Source organism: Chionomys nivalis, chromosome 3 (assembly GCF_950005125.1).
Source record: "Chionomys nivalis chromosome 3, mChiNiv1.1, whole genome shotgun sequence".
NCBI lineage: Eukaryota > Metazoa > Chordata > Mammalia > Rodentia > Cricetidae > Chionomys > Chionomys nivalis.
The window spans coordinates 103,388,093-103,409,322 of NC_080088.1; the positions used below are offsets into that span (position 1 = coordinate 103,388,093).

The following is a 21,230-nucleotide window of genomic DNA, read 5'->3' on the forward strand; positions in this document are numbered from 1 at the left end:
CCATGTAAGATATGGATCTGATACCTACAGTTCCTTCCTTCCTCTCTGAGATGGCTCTATTTTGGATGTTATGGGATCTTGAGAAGATAAGTCATTAGAGTAAGGTCCTTGGGGGATATGATACCCAGCCCCTTCCTGTTTTGCTCTCTGCTTCCTGTCCCTGTAAAGTGAGGGGAAATCCCTCCTGTGCTATGTGCTCCCATGTCCTGTCCAAACACAGAGAGCCAAGTGACCATCTGAATCCTCTGAGACAGGGAGCCAAAATGAATCTTCCTCCAAATTGTGTCTGTCATCTATTATTGGCACAGCCAAAGGTATTTGTATACTTATTGCCTGTGTGATAGATGAGCGGTACCAGAGTAAGAAGAGCGATGGGAAAAAGGATTGCTAATCTGTCTTAGGAAAATACAGTTACTGAAAAAAAAAACAAAAACAAAAAAACTCTCTTAAGAAATCAAAGAAATGCTGTGTTTGGATGGTGCTTGTATTTTTTTTTTTACAATTTACTCTCTCCTAGTTTTTATTTTAGTTTTTCTTTTTGTTTGCTATTATTTTAGTTTGGTTTTTGGTTTTGGGAGACAGAGTCTCACACCCTGTAAACTTTGTAGCCCAGGCTGGCTTCAAATTCATAGCAACCCTCCTGCTTCAGTCTCCTGAGTACTAACACTCAAGGTATATTCCACACTGCCTGGTTTCAATCGTGTTTTAGACACCTAAAAAGAAATTCAATTCGATTGAACTTGGCAACTCGTCTGGCTCATGTTTTAAAAGCAAAGATTAATAACTCATTCCCCCAATTCCATAACCATGAAATAACGGTTACATCTTAGAACAGAGAAGTGATGTAAAAGTGATTTAGTGGCACTCTAATAATTAAAATGTAGGCATCAGTAATCCCCAACTAGAATTCACAAGACAGTAAATTGACAGCATTGGAAGCAGGCCCTTAGATAAGGCCATCACGTCATATGAAGAGCATCAGTGCTGATGGGATCCAACACGAGCTACCAGATATGCTGTCAGCAGCAAATCTCTTGGGATTGTCAGGTTTGGGCCAGCAGCTACTCAGGTAAGCTCACCTGCATACATGCTCTCTCTCTCTCTCCTCTCTCTCTCTCTCTCTCTCTCTCTCTCTCTCTCTCTCTCTCTCTCTCTCTTCTTTCTGCTGCTGTAGAAGGAATGAAGCCACTATGCTGTGATTGCCTGGGAATCTGCAACTCTCCCTTTCCCAGAGGAAGTTTACTGAACACCCCAAGCAACCAGACACTACAGGAATTACATCCAACGTGATGGGCACACAGTAACTAGAGGGACCAACTCCTGCCACTGAGGCAGACACAATCTGACTGCGAGCATATGCTACAGAGCCCTCAGCAAGCACATAGCTTAGGACCAACACCTCCACTCTGGCTCATGGAACTAAATTCTCCTCAGAACTCCTCCAATGCCTGTTCGCCTAAGGCATCAGCAACTCTCCCAGTGACCCTCTTACCTAAAAGGATAACCTGTCTCACTGTCTCTCTTGAACCCCTAAACTGAGAACATTTAGGGAGTTAGCCTAAAGAAAGAATTTTCATGTCCCCCTTTCAAAGTCCCCGAGACAAAGCCTCTCACGAGTTGCACATGGAAGAACTTCCGCAAATTCAAACTCTCTCTGCTCCAAGGAAAAGATGCAAGGAGACAGCACACTTCTCGAAGCCCAGACTGAGAATAGCATAGACTTCAACCGAGACATCCAATTCGAAGAGCACCCATCACTCCAGTCCAAGAGAGTTCACTTCAGTCTGAGGAGACACTCAAGACTTCATAGTCAAAGTCAGCTCATCCTAAAAGGCACGGTACTGCCAGACTGAATCGTATGTGAACATCTCACTCACCTGCCAGAAGATGCTGTCTATCGTATTTCCAAGGAAACCATCACGACCTTCTGATGACACCAGCTTGGGCCCAAGAATTGTCATGAATTCATCAAAATCCACCTGCCCGTCTCCTGGAAGGAGGAAAGAGGTATGAGTGGAAAAGTACCAGAAGTGTGATCAACAGCCTCTGATGCAGTAAACACCTCTGCCTTTTCTCCTTGACATGACCTAAATATAATAAAAACAGCTGGTGATGTAAATGATAATCGTTTAACACTGGTTAATTTTTTTACCTAATTTTGGGAATTGAACCCAGATGCCTAAGCATCCTAGGCAGGTGCTCTACCACTGAGTCACACCCCAGCCCCTCACTGGGGAAATCTAGGCAGGAGCTCTACCATTGAGCCACACCCCAGCCCCTCACTGGGGAATTCTAGGCAGGTATTCACCCCTAAGTCACAACCCCACCCCCTTACTGGGAAATTCTAGAAAAGCATTCTACCACTGAGCCATAAACCCAACTCCCCACAGAAGGAATTTAGATAGGTACTTGTCCTAGGTAGGTGAAATTGTTACTGTTCACTTGAATCAAGCTTCTTTGGGAAGAGAAAACAATTGAGAAAATGTCCACAGAAGATAGGTCTGTAGCCAAATCCGTGAGGCATTTCCTTGATTAATGGTTGATGTGGGAGAGGTTACCCCACTGTGGGTGGTGCTATCCCTAGGAAGGAGGTCCTGGATGGTATAAGCAAGCAAGCTGAGCAAGCATGAGGAGCAAGCCAGTAAGCAGCACTCCTCCAGGATCTCTGCTTCAGTGCCTATCTCCAAGTTCAGGCTTCTTCCCTGACTTCCCTTCATGACTGATTAGGATCCCGACATGTAAGTCGAAATAAAACCTTTCTTTCCCAACTTATTTTTGGTCATGTTGTTTTATCACAGCAATAGAAACCCTAAGACAGTAGTCTACACTAAACCAAGTCCACCGACATATTCCAGGTAGGCACCGCCCTACCTCTGGACCACACCCCTAGGCCCTCATTGGAGGATTCTAAATAACCACTCAAGAGCTGAGACACACCCCAACTCCATCTCCTCTATCCCTGAGCAGCATCCCTAACCCTCTTTATACTTTTTGTTTAGAGACATGACCTTAAACTTGCAAGCCTTCAGCCTAGGCTCATGAATAACAGGTCTTTACTACCAAGGCCCGCTTTGTTTTAAAACATCAAAATATCACAAGAAAGTGGCAAAAAATAGTACATCTAATAGTATGCATTACCACTCCTCTCTTGAAAAACAACCTGTAAGATTATTGTTGTTGTTGTTGTTGGTTATCTCACGTAGCTAGGATTGGCTCAGACTTAGAATGGAGCTGAGGGTGACACTAATGTCTGCTCATCCCATCCCATTCCCCAAGTGTTAGGACCACATGTGTGTGCCATCATGCTGAGTTTACTCAGTGCTAGGGCTGGACCCGTGGCTTTGTATGTGCTACATAACAGGTTTGGTGGGATAATGTAGTCAAGAATCTGCATTTGGGATTATGGCACCATAATGCTGTCTCCATAATAATCTTCCATAGAATTGGAGATTACTTTCCCCAAAGATAATTCAATACTGCTTTACAAACTTCAGGGATAGTTTGACCTAAAACCTAGAAAAACACCTCAACGTAACCTCCAAGCCTGCTTATCTCTTTAGTACTCCCTCCATCCCCCACCATCACATAAAGAGTAACGTGTTGCTTTTACCGTTCCATGTACCCGTTGCTATGGCCCCTGGGGATGTCTTTACCCATGGTCTACCTGACCCCTTGTTCTCAGAGGAGGAGCTACAATGTTCAGTTGTTGTTTTATTGTGCTCCAGTTATGGACTGTAGGACTCCCACCTGAACTGAATTATGGAGGGAAAGAGACCAAATCAGTTGAATAACTATTTCCTCTGAAATGAAGTATTCCCTCCTGGAGGGAGCGTCATTAAGACTAGAAGAAGGCAACAAAACTCACAAGGCACAGAAAGTCCCTAGAACTTACACGACTCAAAAAACCCCTGTCAATGTTACATAGGCAGTTACTAGGCTGGGGCAGGGCAGGTTTCCAACCTGTGAACCACGTGCAGGGAGCTGCAGGGATGAAGCTGTTATAAGTCCTTGCCCAAGCTGGGCAGACTTTTGGTGATGCAACTGCTTTGAGTCCCTCAAGCTCCCGTAAGTAATCCCAGTAAATTCACTGGCTCACAAAAGTAGACTACAGTGGAATCAGTCTTTGGTTTGTCATCTGTGCTCCATTTGGGACAAACAGGTATCTGTTGATGTCTCACCAGGAAAAGTCACCCAACAAGGTTTGAGACATCTGTGCACATGGATGGCCAGAACAGCTTTTCGGTGTGTGCTTGTAGAATGAGTAAGTGATGTCTCTTGTCTTCCTGTTGGTCAGTTAAGTATCACTGGTGTTTCTCCATGCTAGAGCTGATACTAACCAGAGGGTGCTGTCAAGTCAACTTCACAGGCCAACGTGAACCTTCAGGGCACTGAGTGACCCTCAGCAAGTCATCAGCATGGCATTAGGGACCCTTAGACCTGTTTAAACTGGTGACACACCCTTATCTTAGCTCCAGATAGCGAACGCACACATAGAAGTGTGCCAAAATTCAGAGTCGAAGATTAATCTACTCTCCGAATATCCGTGTATCCAGAGCACTCATTCAAAACCTATGCCCAAAGGCCAAGTGATTGTCATCATCAAGATATCAATAACTCCGTACAGATAGTCCAGGAACACATTTCCTCATAGATGGATCTTCTGGGGGGATCAGGGAGGTGTGGCGAGCCGGTGGGAAAGGGAAGATTAATCCACCAAATGAGGTGGATCAGTCAATGGACTGCTGAGTGGAAATCATTTTTCCCCTCACCATTTGACAAGACAGAGGGAGCTGGCATTTCACCCTTGCTGGTGTGTTAAGAATGTGCACACAAACAAGGAGTTCACAGGAGCCATTCAGATTAGCAAGGAGTTATAACAGAAAACTCCCCCAGGTGCTGGCCAAGACACAGAACGATGCCTTCTGATGCATTCCTGGTATATTTGTTCTTGGGTATAAATAAGATCTATCAAGACAGGAAGAGAAGAAACAAGAAGGAAGGGGAGGAGGAAGAATGGAAAACTGAAGAAGAGAAGAAAGAAAAAACGGGGGAAAGGTTAGGGAGGAAAAGAGAAAGAAGAAGAGAAAGAAAAAGGAAGAAAAGACAGGAGAGGAAGAAGGCAGATGAAAAAGGAGGAGGAACTGGGAAGGGAAGAGGAGAAAGAAAAGGAGGGAGGCAAGTATAGTATGAAGATTAAGGAGGGGAGAAGAAAATGGAAGAAGAGAAGTCGGAAAGAGCTTTAAGAAGCACTGGCTCCAACATTCCCGAAATATGCACTGTAGGTACAGCTCAGAGTCACCATCCTGACTCACCCATGGTGAGCTCTGACATTCCTAAAGTCTTTAAGTGTCAGCTCAAGGACACAGGTCTCTTTGTGTGCAGACCTCATGAGATCTTAAGATGCTGGACAGTCACATCCCTGCTCATGGGCTAGTGGGCACTGTTCTCTCCCACTTGCAAGGCGAGCAAGGTGGCTGACTTGCCCATGCTTCTCATCCTGGGGAAAATAAAACTGTTTGGAAAATGCACCTTTTGTTTAAGAGAGGAGGGACCACCTACTTCTCCACCTGCAGCAGAGGATCAGAGGGGCAAATTACTGTGCATCTCAAGGATCCTCTGGGAGTGCTGGTTCCACTCACTCCAGCACCAGGCAGCACACGAGTAGATGCTATTTGGGGCCAATAGCCCCATCCGAGCAGAAGCCGACCAGTAGAAGTGATGCTTCTAAGCTCTACCTTGGCCCAGGAAAAAACAAGCAGCTCATTTACCACTTACAAATCGTGGCCTGCCCTGAGAAACTAGAGATAGCTTAGTAATTAAAGTGCTTGCCTTGCAAGCATGGCGTGAGTTTGGGTTCCCAGAAAGCACGGCTGCCTAAGCCTGGGGAGGTGAAGACAGGGGTTCCTCAGAGCAAGCTCAGCACAACCTTGCACTCCCCAACATGTAAGAACATGCGCGTGCGCACGCGTACACACACCTAAATGGCTGCCTCATGGGCTGGGAAGATGGTTTAGTGGCTAAGAGCACCCACTATTCTTCCAGAAGGCTTGGATTCAGCCAGCAGCAGCCAAAGCAGGTGGCTCACAAACAGCTTTGACTGGAGATCCAGTGAATCTGATGCCCTCTTCTGGACTCTGAGAGCATCTGCAAGCATGTGCACAAGCACACCCCTGCCACACACACACACACACACACACACACACAACTGTAATACAAAATAAATCTTTGAAATGACTCTTATTCCTATGGGTTTTGCTTACTCATTGAAAAGGGTAATAAGAAAGAGGAGATAGTTGTGTGGCATTTTCTAGATGCCCACTATATGAGAATTACATAAACTTATTTCAACTCCAACACTATGAAGAATTCTCCCAATTCACTTCTTACCAGTGGTAAAAATTAGGCAAGAAGGGGTTAAAAGTAATGAGTGGAAAGATGCCAGAGAGACAGCACACAGCCGGGCAAGGGCTCAATTAGGATCCCAGTATTAACTCTGCAGCAGACCACGCCCCTCTGCATCGGAGACCCCAGCACGCCATCTTGATAAGGTTCAAATTGCTTTCCAGAATCTGAGAGATATAATGTTTTCTCCTCTTAGCCCCAAGGAAAGGTTTTGATGAGAAATTGGGAAAGGTGGCCTTTGGGAATTTTAATGTAAATGGCCACTGTCTAAAAGCCACATGCTCACTAGATTACCACTCTGCCTGCACAGAGCATCCTTAGCCATCCTCACAGATGGCCAGTTCCCAGAGCATCCAGGACACTCATGCACAAGTCAGTGCACAACTCAAATTTCTTCTACCCCCAAAGACTCGGTCTGATAAACAAGTCTAATGAGGACGGGGTCACCTCAAGCAGCCAGTATCGGGTGTCCCCAAAGGTAAGTGTGGAGTTTCTGGACCAGTCACCTTTTCTGAAGTGCAGACTGTTCCCGTGTAGGTTTGCATGTATGTGTATGGTATATGTGCATGTGGTTTGAGGAGACCAGAGGCCGACGTCGATGTCTGTCCTCAATTTATCTCCATCTTGTTTATCTGAAACGGGGTCTCTCACTGAGCCTGGTGCTCCCCAGTTCTGCTAGACTTCCTGGGATCCTCTGGTCTCAGCCTCCATCATGTTGGGATTACAGGTATATGCCATCACTCATTGCCTCCCCTGTGTTGGGATTACAACCATTGATTGCTGCTTTTTATATTGGTGCTAAGGATTCAAACTCAGATCCTGGTGGCAGGCACTTTTCCGACTGAGTCATCTTTCCAGGCTACATGGGGATTACCTATTTATTTATTAGCATATATTATGCAAAATAATAGAGTCACCTTGAGACTTTTCAGACACACATAAGATGATTGCTCTCCCCTCTCCTCCTGCTGGTCCAGTTTCTCTTACCAAATAGTCTCCCTCTACTTTCACGCCTTATTTTAAAAATCTAGATTCCACACACAAGAGGGCCAGGGATCCAGATTAAAAAATAATAATAATAAGGTATACAAACAGACATGAGACAAACCTAAATCCATCTTATTTTGCCTTACAAAGGATTCTTAACTGTAATATTTTTAAAATTGCATTCGAGGGGAGCAGAGTAGGTACCCAAGCATGTGTGGAGGTCAGAGGTCAGCTGGCAAGTGGCCAGTTCCCCCTCCCCTTATGTGGGTCCCAGGAGTCAAACTCAGATCGTCAGGCTTAGGTGACTCACACCTTTACCCACTGAGCTATCTCACCAGGCTGGTGGTAAGTTCTTTTACTTAGCAATAGCTTTATACAATCTTGACTAAGAAAGGAAATGCAGAAAGAATGAAGCTCCCTCATTCCAAGCTGGTCCTTCCTTCAGTAGCTTCCCCTTCCATCGTGATCCACTTAGCAAGAGGTACGGGAAGCCAGCCAGCCAAGGACCGCATCTTCTGGACTCCTACCGCTATGTGAGTCAAAGTAATAAACTTGAACTAGGGCGCGAAGCAGCGGGGTGGGGTGGGGGGACAGGACTGCACACTGCTCATTAAAAACAGCCAGCTGAACTTTCCAGGAAGATGGAAAAGAATCATAAACTCACTGGAAAAATTAAAGGAAGGAAAGGAATAGACCGAGAAAGTTGGTGAGCACTGACGGGTAATGAGGTGACAGTGGAGAGGGACGTGTAAAAGACGTGTCTGAGTATCCATTCCAATCTGTGAAATCCGCCCCAGGGTGACAAATATGTGCGGTCGGCATATTCCTATTCCAGGCTGTAGAAGCTTACAAGCCACTACTTAGGCAGAAGCAAATGAGGACCATGGCGAATCCGTAAAATCCCTGTACTGCTGCCGTAGGCTCCCAAGATGCTGTCCGCAATAGTTTTCAGTAAACCGTCGAAGGGGTAGGAGCCTAGCAAGCTGCAAGGGAAACAAGGTATGAGGGCCAATCTTCATGGTCAACTTAAACTCACTTGAGGGACAAAGACTTTACTTTGGCTTGTAGTCTAAGGGGATGTGATCGATGAGTCTTAGGGGGAAAGGCACGGCAGCTAAGACACACTTGATTCTAGCAGCCAGAGCTTAGAGTACAGCTTCCTCACACTGAGGTGGACCAGGAGATAGAGAAAGACTGGGCCTTGTACAGGGCTATCATTTTCAAAGCCTAAACCCGGTGATGGCTCAACAGCCATGTCTTGGCTCTTAAAAGTGCCACAATGTCCCCAAACAACCAAGTGTTAAAACACATGAGCCAATGGGGGCCATTTCATATTCAGACCCTAACAAGGGGAGAATGCAGAACCAGATCCAAAGATAATCCAGAATGAGTTGAACCATGGATTCTAGTCCCCTTCTGTGAAGGGCTCAAAGGAGATGGGGGTGGGCAGGAATTATGGTGCAATGCATGTTGGGAGTTCTCTCTCTCTTATATGTGCATGGAGTGGGGGATAATGTATGTCCCTGTGGGGAGGTACGCATGTATGCGCGAATGCACATTCATAAATATATATGAGTGTGAAGGGCAAAAGTTGACCTTGGGTGTCTTCATTGATTGGTCCCTACCTTATAACCTGAGGCAAGGGCTCTCAATAAAGCACACTGATTTCACTAGTCAAGCTAGCTTTGGGCATTTCCCTGCCTCTGCCTACCAAGTGTTGGATTATAGGCAGGTCACTGTGCCTGTCCAGCATTTATGTGGGGGCTGGGAACAAACTGCAATCTTCCTGTATATGTGACAAGTGTATTACATGCTGAACCCTCTCCCTAGCCCTTCTGTTTTAATATATTGCTTATCAGTATATAAATCTTAACATCACTTAATCATAACTCTCCTATGTTATCATCAGATTTAAAGAACTGGCAAGTGGAAGATGGGAGAAAAATTTTGTTGAGAGTTGTGTGTGTGTGTGTGTATGTATGTGTGTGAGAGTGAGTGTGTGGAAGGAAAGAGGTGTGTATGTGTGTGAAGGGGTGTAGGTGTGTGTATGTATGTGTGTGAGAGTGAGTGTGGGGGGAAAGAGGTGTGTGTGTGTACGCGCGAGCGCGTGTGTTAGAGACAAGGTCTCAATATGTAGTTCAGGACATCCTCTAACTCACAATCCCCTTGCCTCGGCCTCCTGAGGGCTGGGATTACAGACATGTGTACCACATCCAGCCAGCATTCTTTTACTGACTACTTACTAGTTACCCCCAAGCAGCTATGCATGCTACAACCCAACAGCTAAATCATTCTAAGACCAAGAAGAGAAGGAAAGATGGTCCATGATAAACACACTCACCAGTGGTCGGTCTATAATACACCTCATCTCCAGCTAAGCAATTGAAAACAGAAATAACACAGAGACCAGTGCCAAAGAGAGGAGAGGCACAATGAATATCCAAATACAATAAAAATTAGCTCCCCAATTACTCACTCCCAGAGGAGAAGGCTTAAGAAACATTTAGATGCTGGGGATATAGCTTGGTTGGTAGAGTGTTAGCCTAATATGTACAAAGTCTTTGGTTGCACCCCCAAAATTATGGAAACTGAGTGTAGTACTAAGGTCTCTCATTCTGGCGCTCTGTGTAAGGAAATCACTTAGAACCCCACTTCTGCTCAGCTCACACTACCTGTGGCAGCTCTCCCTTCTTTCACAGACACCACACACTCTCTGTGAATCTCCAGCTCACAGACATTGTAGCAAATGAGTTTCCATCCAAGCTGGTATTGGTGGCCATACATCCAGCTCCCAAGGCCCTTCCTTCCCTCCTGCCTGGGAATCAAAGAGCCTGGCTGTGGGCTTTTGCTCTGAAACTATCCCCATCCTCAGAGTGCAAAAGCACATCTGCCATATAAACTTCAATTCCTCCCTTAAGAGATCCCATCATGCTTTCTGTTTCTGAGGCCGGGGCCTGGACTCTTCTTGGTGCTCCCACCATGCTCCCTGCCTGCGTATCAACTGAATTAATAGCTTTTCTAAAAATACTTTATTCCCCAGCAATCCATCTCAGGGTCCCTCTTAAACCCATGCCCCCATCCAAAACCTAACATCCTGGGAGACAGAAGCAGGAGGATCAAGAGTTCAAGGTTCTCGTAGGCTACACAGTGCCTTTGAGGCTAGCCTGGGATACTTGAGATTCTGTCAGAAAGAAGGGAAGGGGGGAAGAGAAAATGAAGAAAAGAGAAAAGAAGAAAGGAGAGAGAGAGTGGATGAGGAGAGAAGAAAGGGAGGGGAAGAAAATGAAATGAAGCACTTCTAAAGAACAAAGGAGAAGAGTTTAGGGTCAGACTGGAAGAATACAGCCCTCTGTGAATGAGAGTATGTCTAGACACAAACGGCTGTAGCTATTGAGAAAGAGAGAAACAGACAGAGTGGAAGAAAACGGGGCCTGGCTTCCACATGGGGCAAGGCAAGGGCACCATCAATGCACTGGCATTGATATCCATTGTCAGAGAACTGCAACTTCTAATTTAAATAAAGAAATACACAAACCCATTACAAACCAGCCATTGTGCCAGACCCTGGGGACACTGCAGGGGACAGGGAAGGCATAGCTGTCATCCTTTAGAAATTAAGTTGGGAGGAGAGACAACCAAGGACTCAAAAATCAATATTCAGATATCTGTTATAAGAAGGGAAAGGGCACGGATGCAAACAGGCTGTCTCAGACAGTGGGTCTCTAAGGTGTAACCCCACTGTGGGATCATCCAAACTGTCTTTCTGAGCACGGGCCATGGCTGAGATGGGAAGTACTTCTCCTAAAGGCATGTAGATCCTGATTCCCACACTCACATGAAAATCCAGGATTATGGCACTGGGGAAATGGAGACAGACAGGAGGATCCCTAGGGCGCATTGGCCAGTCAGTCTACTTGGCTTGGAAAGTTCCATGGCAAAGAGACAGTGCCTTTCAGTTCTTTCTAACTGAACTATGCTTGAGAAAGGAGAGCTAAGAATCTCTCCTTGCACATGTGCACACACAACCATGCCACAGCTTAAAAGCCGCAACCCCCTGTCTCACCCTCCCAAGTGCAGGAGGACAGGTGAGCATCACCACACCCAACCTCGCCATGAAGCTTCAGGTCATTTGGAAGAATAAGCAGGCAGAAAAGACCTTAAAAATAATTAAGGATGGAAATCTATATCTGATGTTACCATGTATTATAGAATTAGCATAATGAAAAATGTTCTCAGGTAAGAATGGGTAGGAGATAACAGTAGGCAGTTCGGAAATAAGTCGCAGTAAATACAGATAATGCAACAAATCACCGAGTGGGGGGAAGGGCTTCTTTCACAATGGTACTGGGAAGATAAGGACTTGGGGAGGAAAAGGGGTTTTGCTCTTCACTGGATTTTATTATAAAATATTTAAAATATAAGCCACTCGGCATTACGAAGAAAAAGATTATAAGTTCAAGGGCAATCTATTAATTTAGTAAGACATATCAAGATGAAAAAAGTAAAAAGAAGGCTAGAAATAGAGCTCATCATGGTGCCCTTGCCTAGGATCCCCCAGTGAGGGGCTGGGGTGTGGCTCAGTGGTAGAGCACCTGCCTAGCAAATACAAAGTCTCAATGCCGCTAGGAAAAAAAAAAACACAGAAGAATAAACCTTCATAATGCACTGTGCATGTTAAATAATGACGAACTAAATTAAACATTTAGCAATAAGTTAGTGCAACGCTATGCAGAGAACCTGGCAGTGGGCTAGTGTTTTTCAATGCCAAAGGACTTCATTAGAAGATTAATATAAAGGATGAGATCAGACAATTCACAAAGGAAAAAACATAAACATGAAACATAGGGAAAACATCCAAGTTCAATAATATGAAAATAAATGCAAATGAAAGCAATAACAAGAGCATTTCCCCACACACCCAGGAAGCTAAGGTTTTATTAAGAGAGGAAGGTGCTGTTGGCTGAGCCTTCTCGCACTTCTGGGAACGGACATTGGCGGGGTCTTCGTGATGACCGTTCTGTTTGTGCCAAGAGTTCTGCTCTAATGTTATTTTCCTTTGATTTGGCAATTCTTTGTCTGGAATCCGTCCTAAGGAATGTGATTAAAAAATTGGAAAGATTTCTACACTGTGCTGTTCATCACAGCACTGTTTATAATAGTGGGGAATTTAGGGGAGAATAAAGAACAAAAATAAGAAATAAAAGTTCAACCCAACACCAGAGATGAACATTAGTGGATCACCTTGCATTTTCCCATAAATCCACACATTTAATAATTAAAATAACATGTTCCTATCCATTTATTTCACATTGCTCTTTTTCATCACTTGTTTGGGGAGAGGGGTATCTGAGTGTTGAACACTGGACGTAGGACATCAAGCATGCTAGATTGATGCTCTATTGCTGAGCTACCTTTGCAGCCTTACTGGGGGGATTCTAGGCAGGTGTTGTGTCACTGAGCCGCATGCCAGCCCCTCACTGGGGAATTCTAGGCAGGTGCTCTACCACTGAGCCACACTCCAGTCCCTCACTGGGGGATTCTAGGCAACTGCATTACCACCAAGTCAAGCCCCCAGCCCCTCACTGGAGGATTTCTAGGCAGATACCACTACTGAGACATGCCCCAGCCCCTCAGTGGAGGATTCAAAGGCGAGTAGTACACCACTGAGTTATATCCCCTAGTCCCTCACTGCAGGACTCTAGACAACTTCTCTACCCCTGACTCACAGACCTAGGCCTCTTTTCACATTTTAATTTTGGGGCAGGATCTAATTAAGTCGCCCAAGAGAGCCTTGAACTCACCCTGTGGTTTATTCTGACCTTGATCTTGTGAACCTCCTGCCTTACCTTCCAGAGTAGCCTCCCGTGCTTTCAGAAATGGCATTCAACACATTTGCAAGGAAAACAGTAAGCTACTTCTCCTTTGCTATGCTTCAGCATTTATGTGGAATAATCCCTGGGAGGTCACAGTTTTGCTCAGGAAGGTATTAACTGGACCCTGGTGACTTCTAGGATCCATAGCTTTAGAAATCATACAGAAGCTGTCATTTGGTACTAGCTGATATCACCCAGAATGTTATACAACTGCCTTACAAAGTGTTCGACGTGAAACAGAAAGGTAGAGAAAACAGCTTTTTCAGGAGAGCCTTTGCTATAATGCTGTGCATAAAAACAAATCAGGCACTTCTGAGAGATGACTCAGTTTGGTGAAGTGCCTGCCTTGCCACCTTGATGACCTGAGTTCAATCCCTAGGACTCATGTTGCTAATCATCATCATCACCATCATCATTATCACCATCACCATCATCATCATTATCGTCATCATCATCACCATCATCATCATCCTGGTGCTTTGGAACACACTTGTAATAACAGCCTCCGAGAACTGATGGCAGACGCATTCTTGGGGCTCACAGTCATTCAGCCTAGCTTACTTGGAAAACTTCCAGGCTGGTGAAAGACCCTGCCTCAAAATAACAAGACCACTAGCACCAGAGAAATGACACCCACGGTTGACCTTTGGCCTCTCCACATAAACACAGGAGAAGGGGGAGGGAGAAGGAGAACAATAAAAAGACCAGCATTGTGCAAAGCCAGCTGCCATTCTCCATAAAGAACACACGGCTGCAAACGGGCAGCTTCCCGCCCCAGCAGTCAGCAGAAGGCATTGGAATCACCTTGGAACTAAATATTTGCGCTTTTAAATTTGGATTTAAACATCATACTTCCTGGTGTTGGGAACTGCAGACCACCAGACCCTGAATTTCTTGTAAACAACTTGTTTTCCTCTGTTCTAAGCAGCCTGCAGCTGCTCTGAGCATGAGACCCTGACGGCAGGGGAGTGGGTTCTGGTGAGCAGCTGAAAGATCCTGAGAGAGTTAGGGCGTGGCCAGAGCACTATATAAGCTGCCCCTGAGCACAATAAAGTGGGCATTCTTGGCACTCTTGTGCCAAGGACAACCCGTGTCCCCATGTCTCTGTCTTTGTGTGCGTGTGTGTTTAAGTCCCCAGCTTAGTTCCCGGCTCACGTACCATCCAGCAGTGCAGGCGCTACATCCTGGATTTTGAATATCCAAGTTTAAATGTATTTTTAAACCAATAAAGGAGAAGTAGATTAGGCAGTTCAAAGAGATCTTTTTTGGAAGAGCTAGACAGTCACTTGAAAGTCTTCAGAGGCTGGAGAGCTGGCTCAGTGGTTGGTTAAGAGCACTGGCTGCTCTTGCAGAGGAACCACATTCAGTTCCTAGCACCCTTATTGGGCAGCTCACAAACACTGTAACTCCTGGTCCAGGAGATCTGATGCTCTCTTTTTTTGCTTCCATGTGCATCTGTACCCGCATGCATTTACACACACACACAAACACACACACACACACACACACAAACTAAATCCTTTATTACAAGAAGTCTTTACCTAGAAAATAAACAAAACACTCTTTGGAATGTCAGGATGTCAGGGAATCTCTCTCTCTCTCTCTCTCTCTCTCTCTCTCTCTCTCTCTCGTGTGTGTGTTTCTCTTGCACATGCGTGTTCATACTTTTCAAAGTTTACAACCCCTGTCATGTTTAGTCTTCATGTGAACTTGACAAATACAGCCCAAAAGTGTGCTGTATTAATGCCTCAGATATGTCTTAATCCTCATCTTTTCCTTCCTCCCTTTATCAACTTTTCCCTCTCTCTCTCCCCCCTTTCTGTCTTTCACCCCTCCCTTCTCATTTACCCCCTTCACCTCCTTTCCCTCTCATTCCTTCTGCTTTAGACAAACCTCACTAAACAATATCAACATGAATCCCTCCACATTCTGTTTCTTAAATATTGCCACCCTGGTCATAGAGAGACCTGGGCTAGATAGACCTGACTAGGGCAGGAGGAGGCAGGCAGGGAGGGAGGAAGGTAAGGAGGGAGAGGGGAAGCAGGGATGTGATTAATCATGTAAAAGCACTTATGTAAATTTGACATTGGGTCTCATCCACAGAATCCTATGTAACAGCTACAGGCAATGGTACACATAATAACCCCAGCACTCCTACAATGAGATGGAGGCATGGGCAGGAGAATCATGGCGAAGACCATGAGCCACCTGGTCCGAAGTCCTCAGAGTGGCACAAATAAGAGACACTCTAACTCCGGCTTGACAGGGTGGAAAGAGAGAACCACCTCCTAAGTTGTTCTCTGAGTAACATATGTGTACAACTGCACACACATACAACAACAACAATAATAAAGGGCCAGAGAGAGCCGGGCGGTGGTGGCGCACGCCTTTAATCCCAGCACTCGGGAGGCAGAGGCAGGCGGATCTCTGTGAGTTCGAGACCAGTCTGGTCTACAAGAGCTAGTTCCAGGACAGGCTCCAAAACCACAGAGAAACCCTGTCTCGAAAAACAAAAACAAAACAAAAACAAAAAAAACAAAACAAACAAAAAAAAGCGAGAGAGAAAAGAGAGATGGCAGACAAGCATTTTTGGGGACACCATAATCAAAATTTTAAAAACAAAGTTGGTGAGAAAAAAAGCCCCGAGAACAGACAGGAAAGAAAGGATGTGTTTCCAGCGGGGAAGGGATGGTTTAAAAGTCTGCAGACTTCTTCCCATAAAGCACAGAAGACAGAAGGAAATGGAATAGCATTTTTTAAATGTCTACAGAAAACTGCCAACCCCGAATTCTATATCCAGTGAAATCAACCTTCTAAAACAAAGGTGAAATAAAGGCATTTTCAATGAAAACAGGAGGAGGGGCACAGGAATTCATTGCCAACAGGGTTACTGTTAAACATTTTTTAAAAATATTCTTCAGAAAGAGAGAAGTTAATATCAAAATGGAGCTAATACCATTGTGAATGGTCAGTACTATTACATCATCAGAAATACATCCAATTTAGGCCCTGAGAGGATGGCTTATTTAGCAAACTACTTACCAGGACCTGAATTCAATCTCCAAAACCCTGACATACAGTAAAACAGTCTAAGATTATGTTATCCAGGATTACAGATATACTTCTTTAATCCCAGCACTTGAGAGGAAGAGGCAGGTAGATCATTGGGGTTCAAGGTCAGCCTGGTGTACATAACAAGTTTCAGGTCAGCAAAGGCTATACATGAGACCCTGTCTCAAGAAACAAAACAACAACAAAACGACAAGTATTGTGGCACATGCTTATAATCCTAGTACCCGAGATGTATAAACAGGCAGATCCACGGGTCTCTCTAGCTGGGTGCCAGTGAGAGACCCTGTCTCTAAAAACAAGGTAGATAGCATCTGAGGAATTAACCTGAGGTTGTTCTCTGACCTTCACACACACACACACACACACACACACACACACACACAGGAGTGGGGTTGTTCCACGGTTGAAAACAAAAAAGGTAACATTGTCTAATGAGATTTTAGTACATATAAATTATTATAAATTATACATACCAGGCAATCAGAAAGAAAGAAAAGGCAATGAACTCAATTCTAGCACAATGCAAAACCTCCCAAAAAGAAAAGTCTCTCATCCTCAATATTCCTATGTAGCAATATTTTGTGATCTAAGTAATAAACCTTGCCTGAAGATCAGAGTACAGAGCTAGTCACACAAGTTAGCCATTGAGGCCAGGCAGTGGTGGCACACACCCTTAAAACCAGCACTTAGGAGACAGAGGCAGATGGATCTCTATGAGTTCAAGACCACACGAGAGTGAATCTGTTTGAAAGAGAAAAAGAGCTCACACAAAGGTGGTCCCAGTACTTGGAATCCCATGCCTTTAATCACAGCACTAGAGAGGTGGAGACAGGAGTGATATGGCTGGGTGGAGAGAGGAATATAAGGCAGGAAGAGACAGGAGCTCAGATGCAGTCTGAGGATTCATAGAGACAGGATCACCCTTTTGGTCTGAGCATTGGTAGAGTTAAGAACTCTCCAGTGGCTGACTGCACTGCTTCTCTGATGTTTCAGATTTTGCCCCTGATAGTTGACTCTGGGTTTTTATTATTAAGACCAATTAGAATTCACACCACAGTCCTATTAAAGAGATTGCAGGTGGAGCAAATAGATTTCTCTGGGTTCTAGGACAGTCTGGTCTATACAGTGAGTTCCAGGACACCCAGAGCTACGTAGTGAGACCCTATCTCATCAAAATAAGAAACAAAACAAAAATGCCATCATAATTGAAAACATTGAAAAAATAAATCTTGAGAACCAGCAAGGTGATTCAGTAGATAAATATGCTTGCCACCAAATCTGATGGCCGGAGTTCTATCCCTGGGACCCACAAGGTAGAAGAGAACTGACCACCTGAAAGTTGTCCTCTGACCTCTACATATGCCCTCCCCCAATGTATATATGCACACCTATACACACAGCACACACATGCATACATATAAAGAACTAAATAAATAAAATTTAAAGGAACAAATCTTGGGCCCCAGAGAGCTTCATTAGCAAACTTTGCCAAACACATTTTTTCGTACATTTTTCCTCATTTGTAAATAGCACCAATTCTACACAACCTCTTCTAACAAAATTTAAAAAGAGACAAATGTGCTCCTGGTTTATATGATGAGACTTACATTGTCATGGTTACAAACCAAAGAACAGTACAAAAAAAAAAAAGACAACCAATAGCAAAAACAAAAATAGAATCCAATATTCTTCATGAACTTAGACACAAAAAGGTGAGTGGTTTTTCTTTTTGTTATTTCTTCTGCATTATGTAGATACTCTCTCTCTCTCTCTCTCTCTCTCTCTCTCACACACACACACACACACACACACACACGACTCTATACTGTGTTACCCACAGAACAATGTATTCATGTTATATTGCAATTTCTTCTGAATCAAAGCCTTCCATCCTAAACAGCAGCTCTTTAATATTCAGGAAGCTCTAAAGAGTGCCTTTTTAAAAACCAGGAACTAAACAACTCACAAGTCTCAGGAAATCCCAGAAACTTACCAAATTCATAAGGCCCTCCCTCGCCAAGGTTGTATGAGCATAAGGACTGCTGAGGAGACCCTCCAACTTGTAACGCTGCCTGCAAGTCATGAAGAAGAGTTCCAGGCTTGCAGCTTTTATAACACATGCTAGGATGAGTTTTCAGTATAACACACATTGGGATGAGTTTTCAGTGAAGTAGCTGTTTTCAGTCATTTCTGCTTCTGTAATCCACCCTCACCCTTGCTCACAGAAGTAACTCCAGTAAGTTTATTGGTTCACCAAGTTGGTCATTAGTTATCATTCCTCTGGTCCATTGCTGGTTCTCTATCTGCAGCAGGAAGGCATTTGCCCATATCTCCCCAGAAGCAGTGTCACACAACCCATTGACCGTGCTATACCTTTTTGGGTTTCTATTTGTTTGATTATTTTGTTGTCTGGCTGATTGGTTGCTACAAGGTCTTGCTATGGCTGGTTTTAAAGTCATTGTATTTCCCAGAGGGACCTCAGACTTATGGCATTCCTCTAGTCTCAGCCTCCTGACTGTTGAGGTTATATGTTAGTTCTTAAATTATAATTATTAGAAGAAAGGGGAGAAGAATGGAAAAGCTGGAAAATGGGAGGAGCGTGCTGTGAATGCTGTCGGCTAGACATGTCATGGCCGTCTCACACGTGAACTCACAGGAGCTATGGTCACGGCACAAAATCAAGCCAGCAAGGAAAACCAGCATTCTAGTAGGCGGCATGAACTACACGGCTGCTCATAAGAAATGAGCCAACCAACCAAGTCCAAGAGGTCATAAAGGGAGAAGGGGCATGAACTGGGGGATGCTCAGGGGGAGAAGACGGGGGAAGGTGGCAGTATGAAGATAAATTTTATTCATAAGGAATTGTCAAGGAATAAGTAAAATACTTTTTAACTAAAAAAAATGCATTTTTCTATCTCCTACAGCCTGAGGGAATAGCTTAAACATCTGCAAAAACAATGTGGCTGCCTTTCCAAATGGTGTACAGTGTGATGTGATATAAGGGAAGGGATTTGTGACAACTGGGAACCTTTCTCATTCCTTTAAAGGGGAACAATATATTATTGGATATCATCCTATGAAGATGTGTGATATGGCAGCCATCTGCATCTAGGAGGGAATACCAGGGGAATTTCAGAATTTTTTACTTACCTTCTAATTAACCTGTTTATTTACTTACCTACTTTATTTACTCTTTGTCATGTGCCCATGCACTAATGTACCGCAGTGCATGTGTGGAGGTCAGAGAACAGCTTGCAGGACAACTCTCCTTCCACCATGTGGATCCCCAGTATCTAAAGCAAGTCATCCAGCCTAGCAGCAAATGCTTCTACCCACTGAGCCATCTCAATGACTTCCCATTCCGCTAAATGAACCAGCCAAGAACTTGTACTCCTTCTAGACCCAACATGAGAGTTCACAAAGCTATGTCATCTCACTCACACACTGGTGGTTGAAAAGAAAAAAAATATAACTTGGAGAATATAGTTAAAAGCATATTGTAACACTCCAGAGTTTCTATGGGTGAATGAATGCATGTCTCCTTGTGCCCATAAATAAGAAAAAAAAGTTCTTTCTGTGAAGAATCTGTGACCCTTCAAGGTGCGAGGGAACTCCTTGAGCAGAAATATACTCAGAATATACCAGGGCAACACAAAACTGATTGTTTAGGGCAGAAGTGTCTTCATTGGATGGAAAGTTGTAAAAAAACTCTACTGTAATGTAAGTCACATGGTTACTTGGTAAGAGTTCCAAACCTGCTTCTTTCAACATGCTATGATGATATAATCCCACGGGAAACTGTATTTTCCAGCAAATATTATTTCACACACACATGGGTATTTATTAAATGTTGAAGTCTAATCTTTAAAGTCATCCCTTTCATATCCCATGATCCAGGAGCCTCATCTTTCCCAAGTGAAATTGCTTAGTCCTTAAGGTAATCTCAAATTCATCTTTAAAAAGAAAACAACAGAATCTGAGTCCTATTTTTTTTCAGTGCTGGGGATTGGATCAGGGCCACGTTCATGCTAGGTAGGGACTCTAGTAATGAATCGCATGCTCAGTCCCTTACTGGGGTATTCTAGGCAGATCTTCTCTCACTCATCCATTCTCCCAGCTTCTCACTAGGGTATTCTTTACAGGAGAATTCTAGGAAAGTGCTCTACTGATGATCTATGCCCACTATGGGAATTTGAGTAAGAATGTTTCTCACAGGCTCATACATTTGAGTGGTACTATTTGAAATGATTAAAAGGATTAGGAGATATGGTCATATTGGAGAAATGTTGCTGCAGGAAATCTTACAGCTTGTGGTTACCCGCCTACTGGGGTGTGGCCTCTTAGACCATATATGCTGACACAGAGCCTGCATCTGCTCCTTTCTCCTTTTGGCCGGCTACTCGTTCAGATTGTTGGATTGCTGGATTTGATCTCTGTCCACCATTTAAGCAAAAATAAATAAATAAATAAATGCAATAAGTGGTGAAATTGGATGGGATAATAGATTGGCATGAGCGTACTCACACTAATAATAGCGAGTAATAGAGTAAATACTTGTGAGTTATTATTTATAGGCAATTACATTGGTATAGATTCTTATATATTGATGCAAAGTTAAGTTATATTGACTGTTGTATGCATGCATGCTTCTACCTCTGCTTAAAACATTTTTATATATTGATATAAATTTATTACATTGCAGCATACATTTCTACCTCTGATCAAGATACTTATATATTGTTTACATTTGGAGGTCATTGTCCTCATTTATTGCACAGTTGTTTATTGTCTAAGTCTTTAAGTTAGACAGGTATTAAGAATTATAGATCAATAGTCAACTATGTTTGTCATACTTAAAGTTAGACTAATCAGGTTCTTTAGATACATAGAGATTAT

General features: G+C 43.9%; 1 protein-coding gene across 3 annotated transcripts in view; it reads right to left on the bottom strand.

The window, feature by feature from the left end:
- Positions 1-21,230, bottom strand: part of Caln1 (calneuron 1) — a 476,552-nt gene that overhangs the window by 168,776 nt on the left and 286,546 nt on the right. For all 3 annotated transcript variants that reach the window (XM_057765690.1, XM_057765691.1, XM_057765692.1), the window contains one exon: positions 1,878-1,990. In XM_057765690.1, coding sequence (XP_057621673.1) covers positions 1,878-1,990 — 113 coding nt within the window. The remainder of the gene's footprint in view (positions 1-1,877; positions 1,991-21,230) is intronic.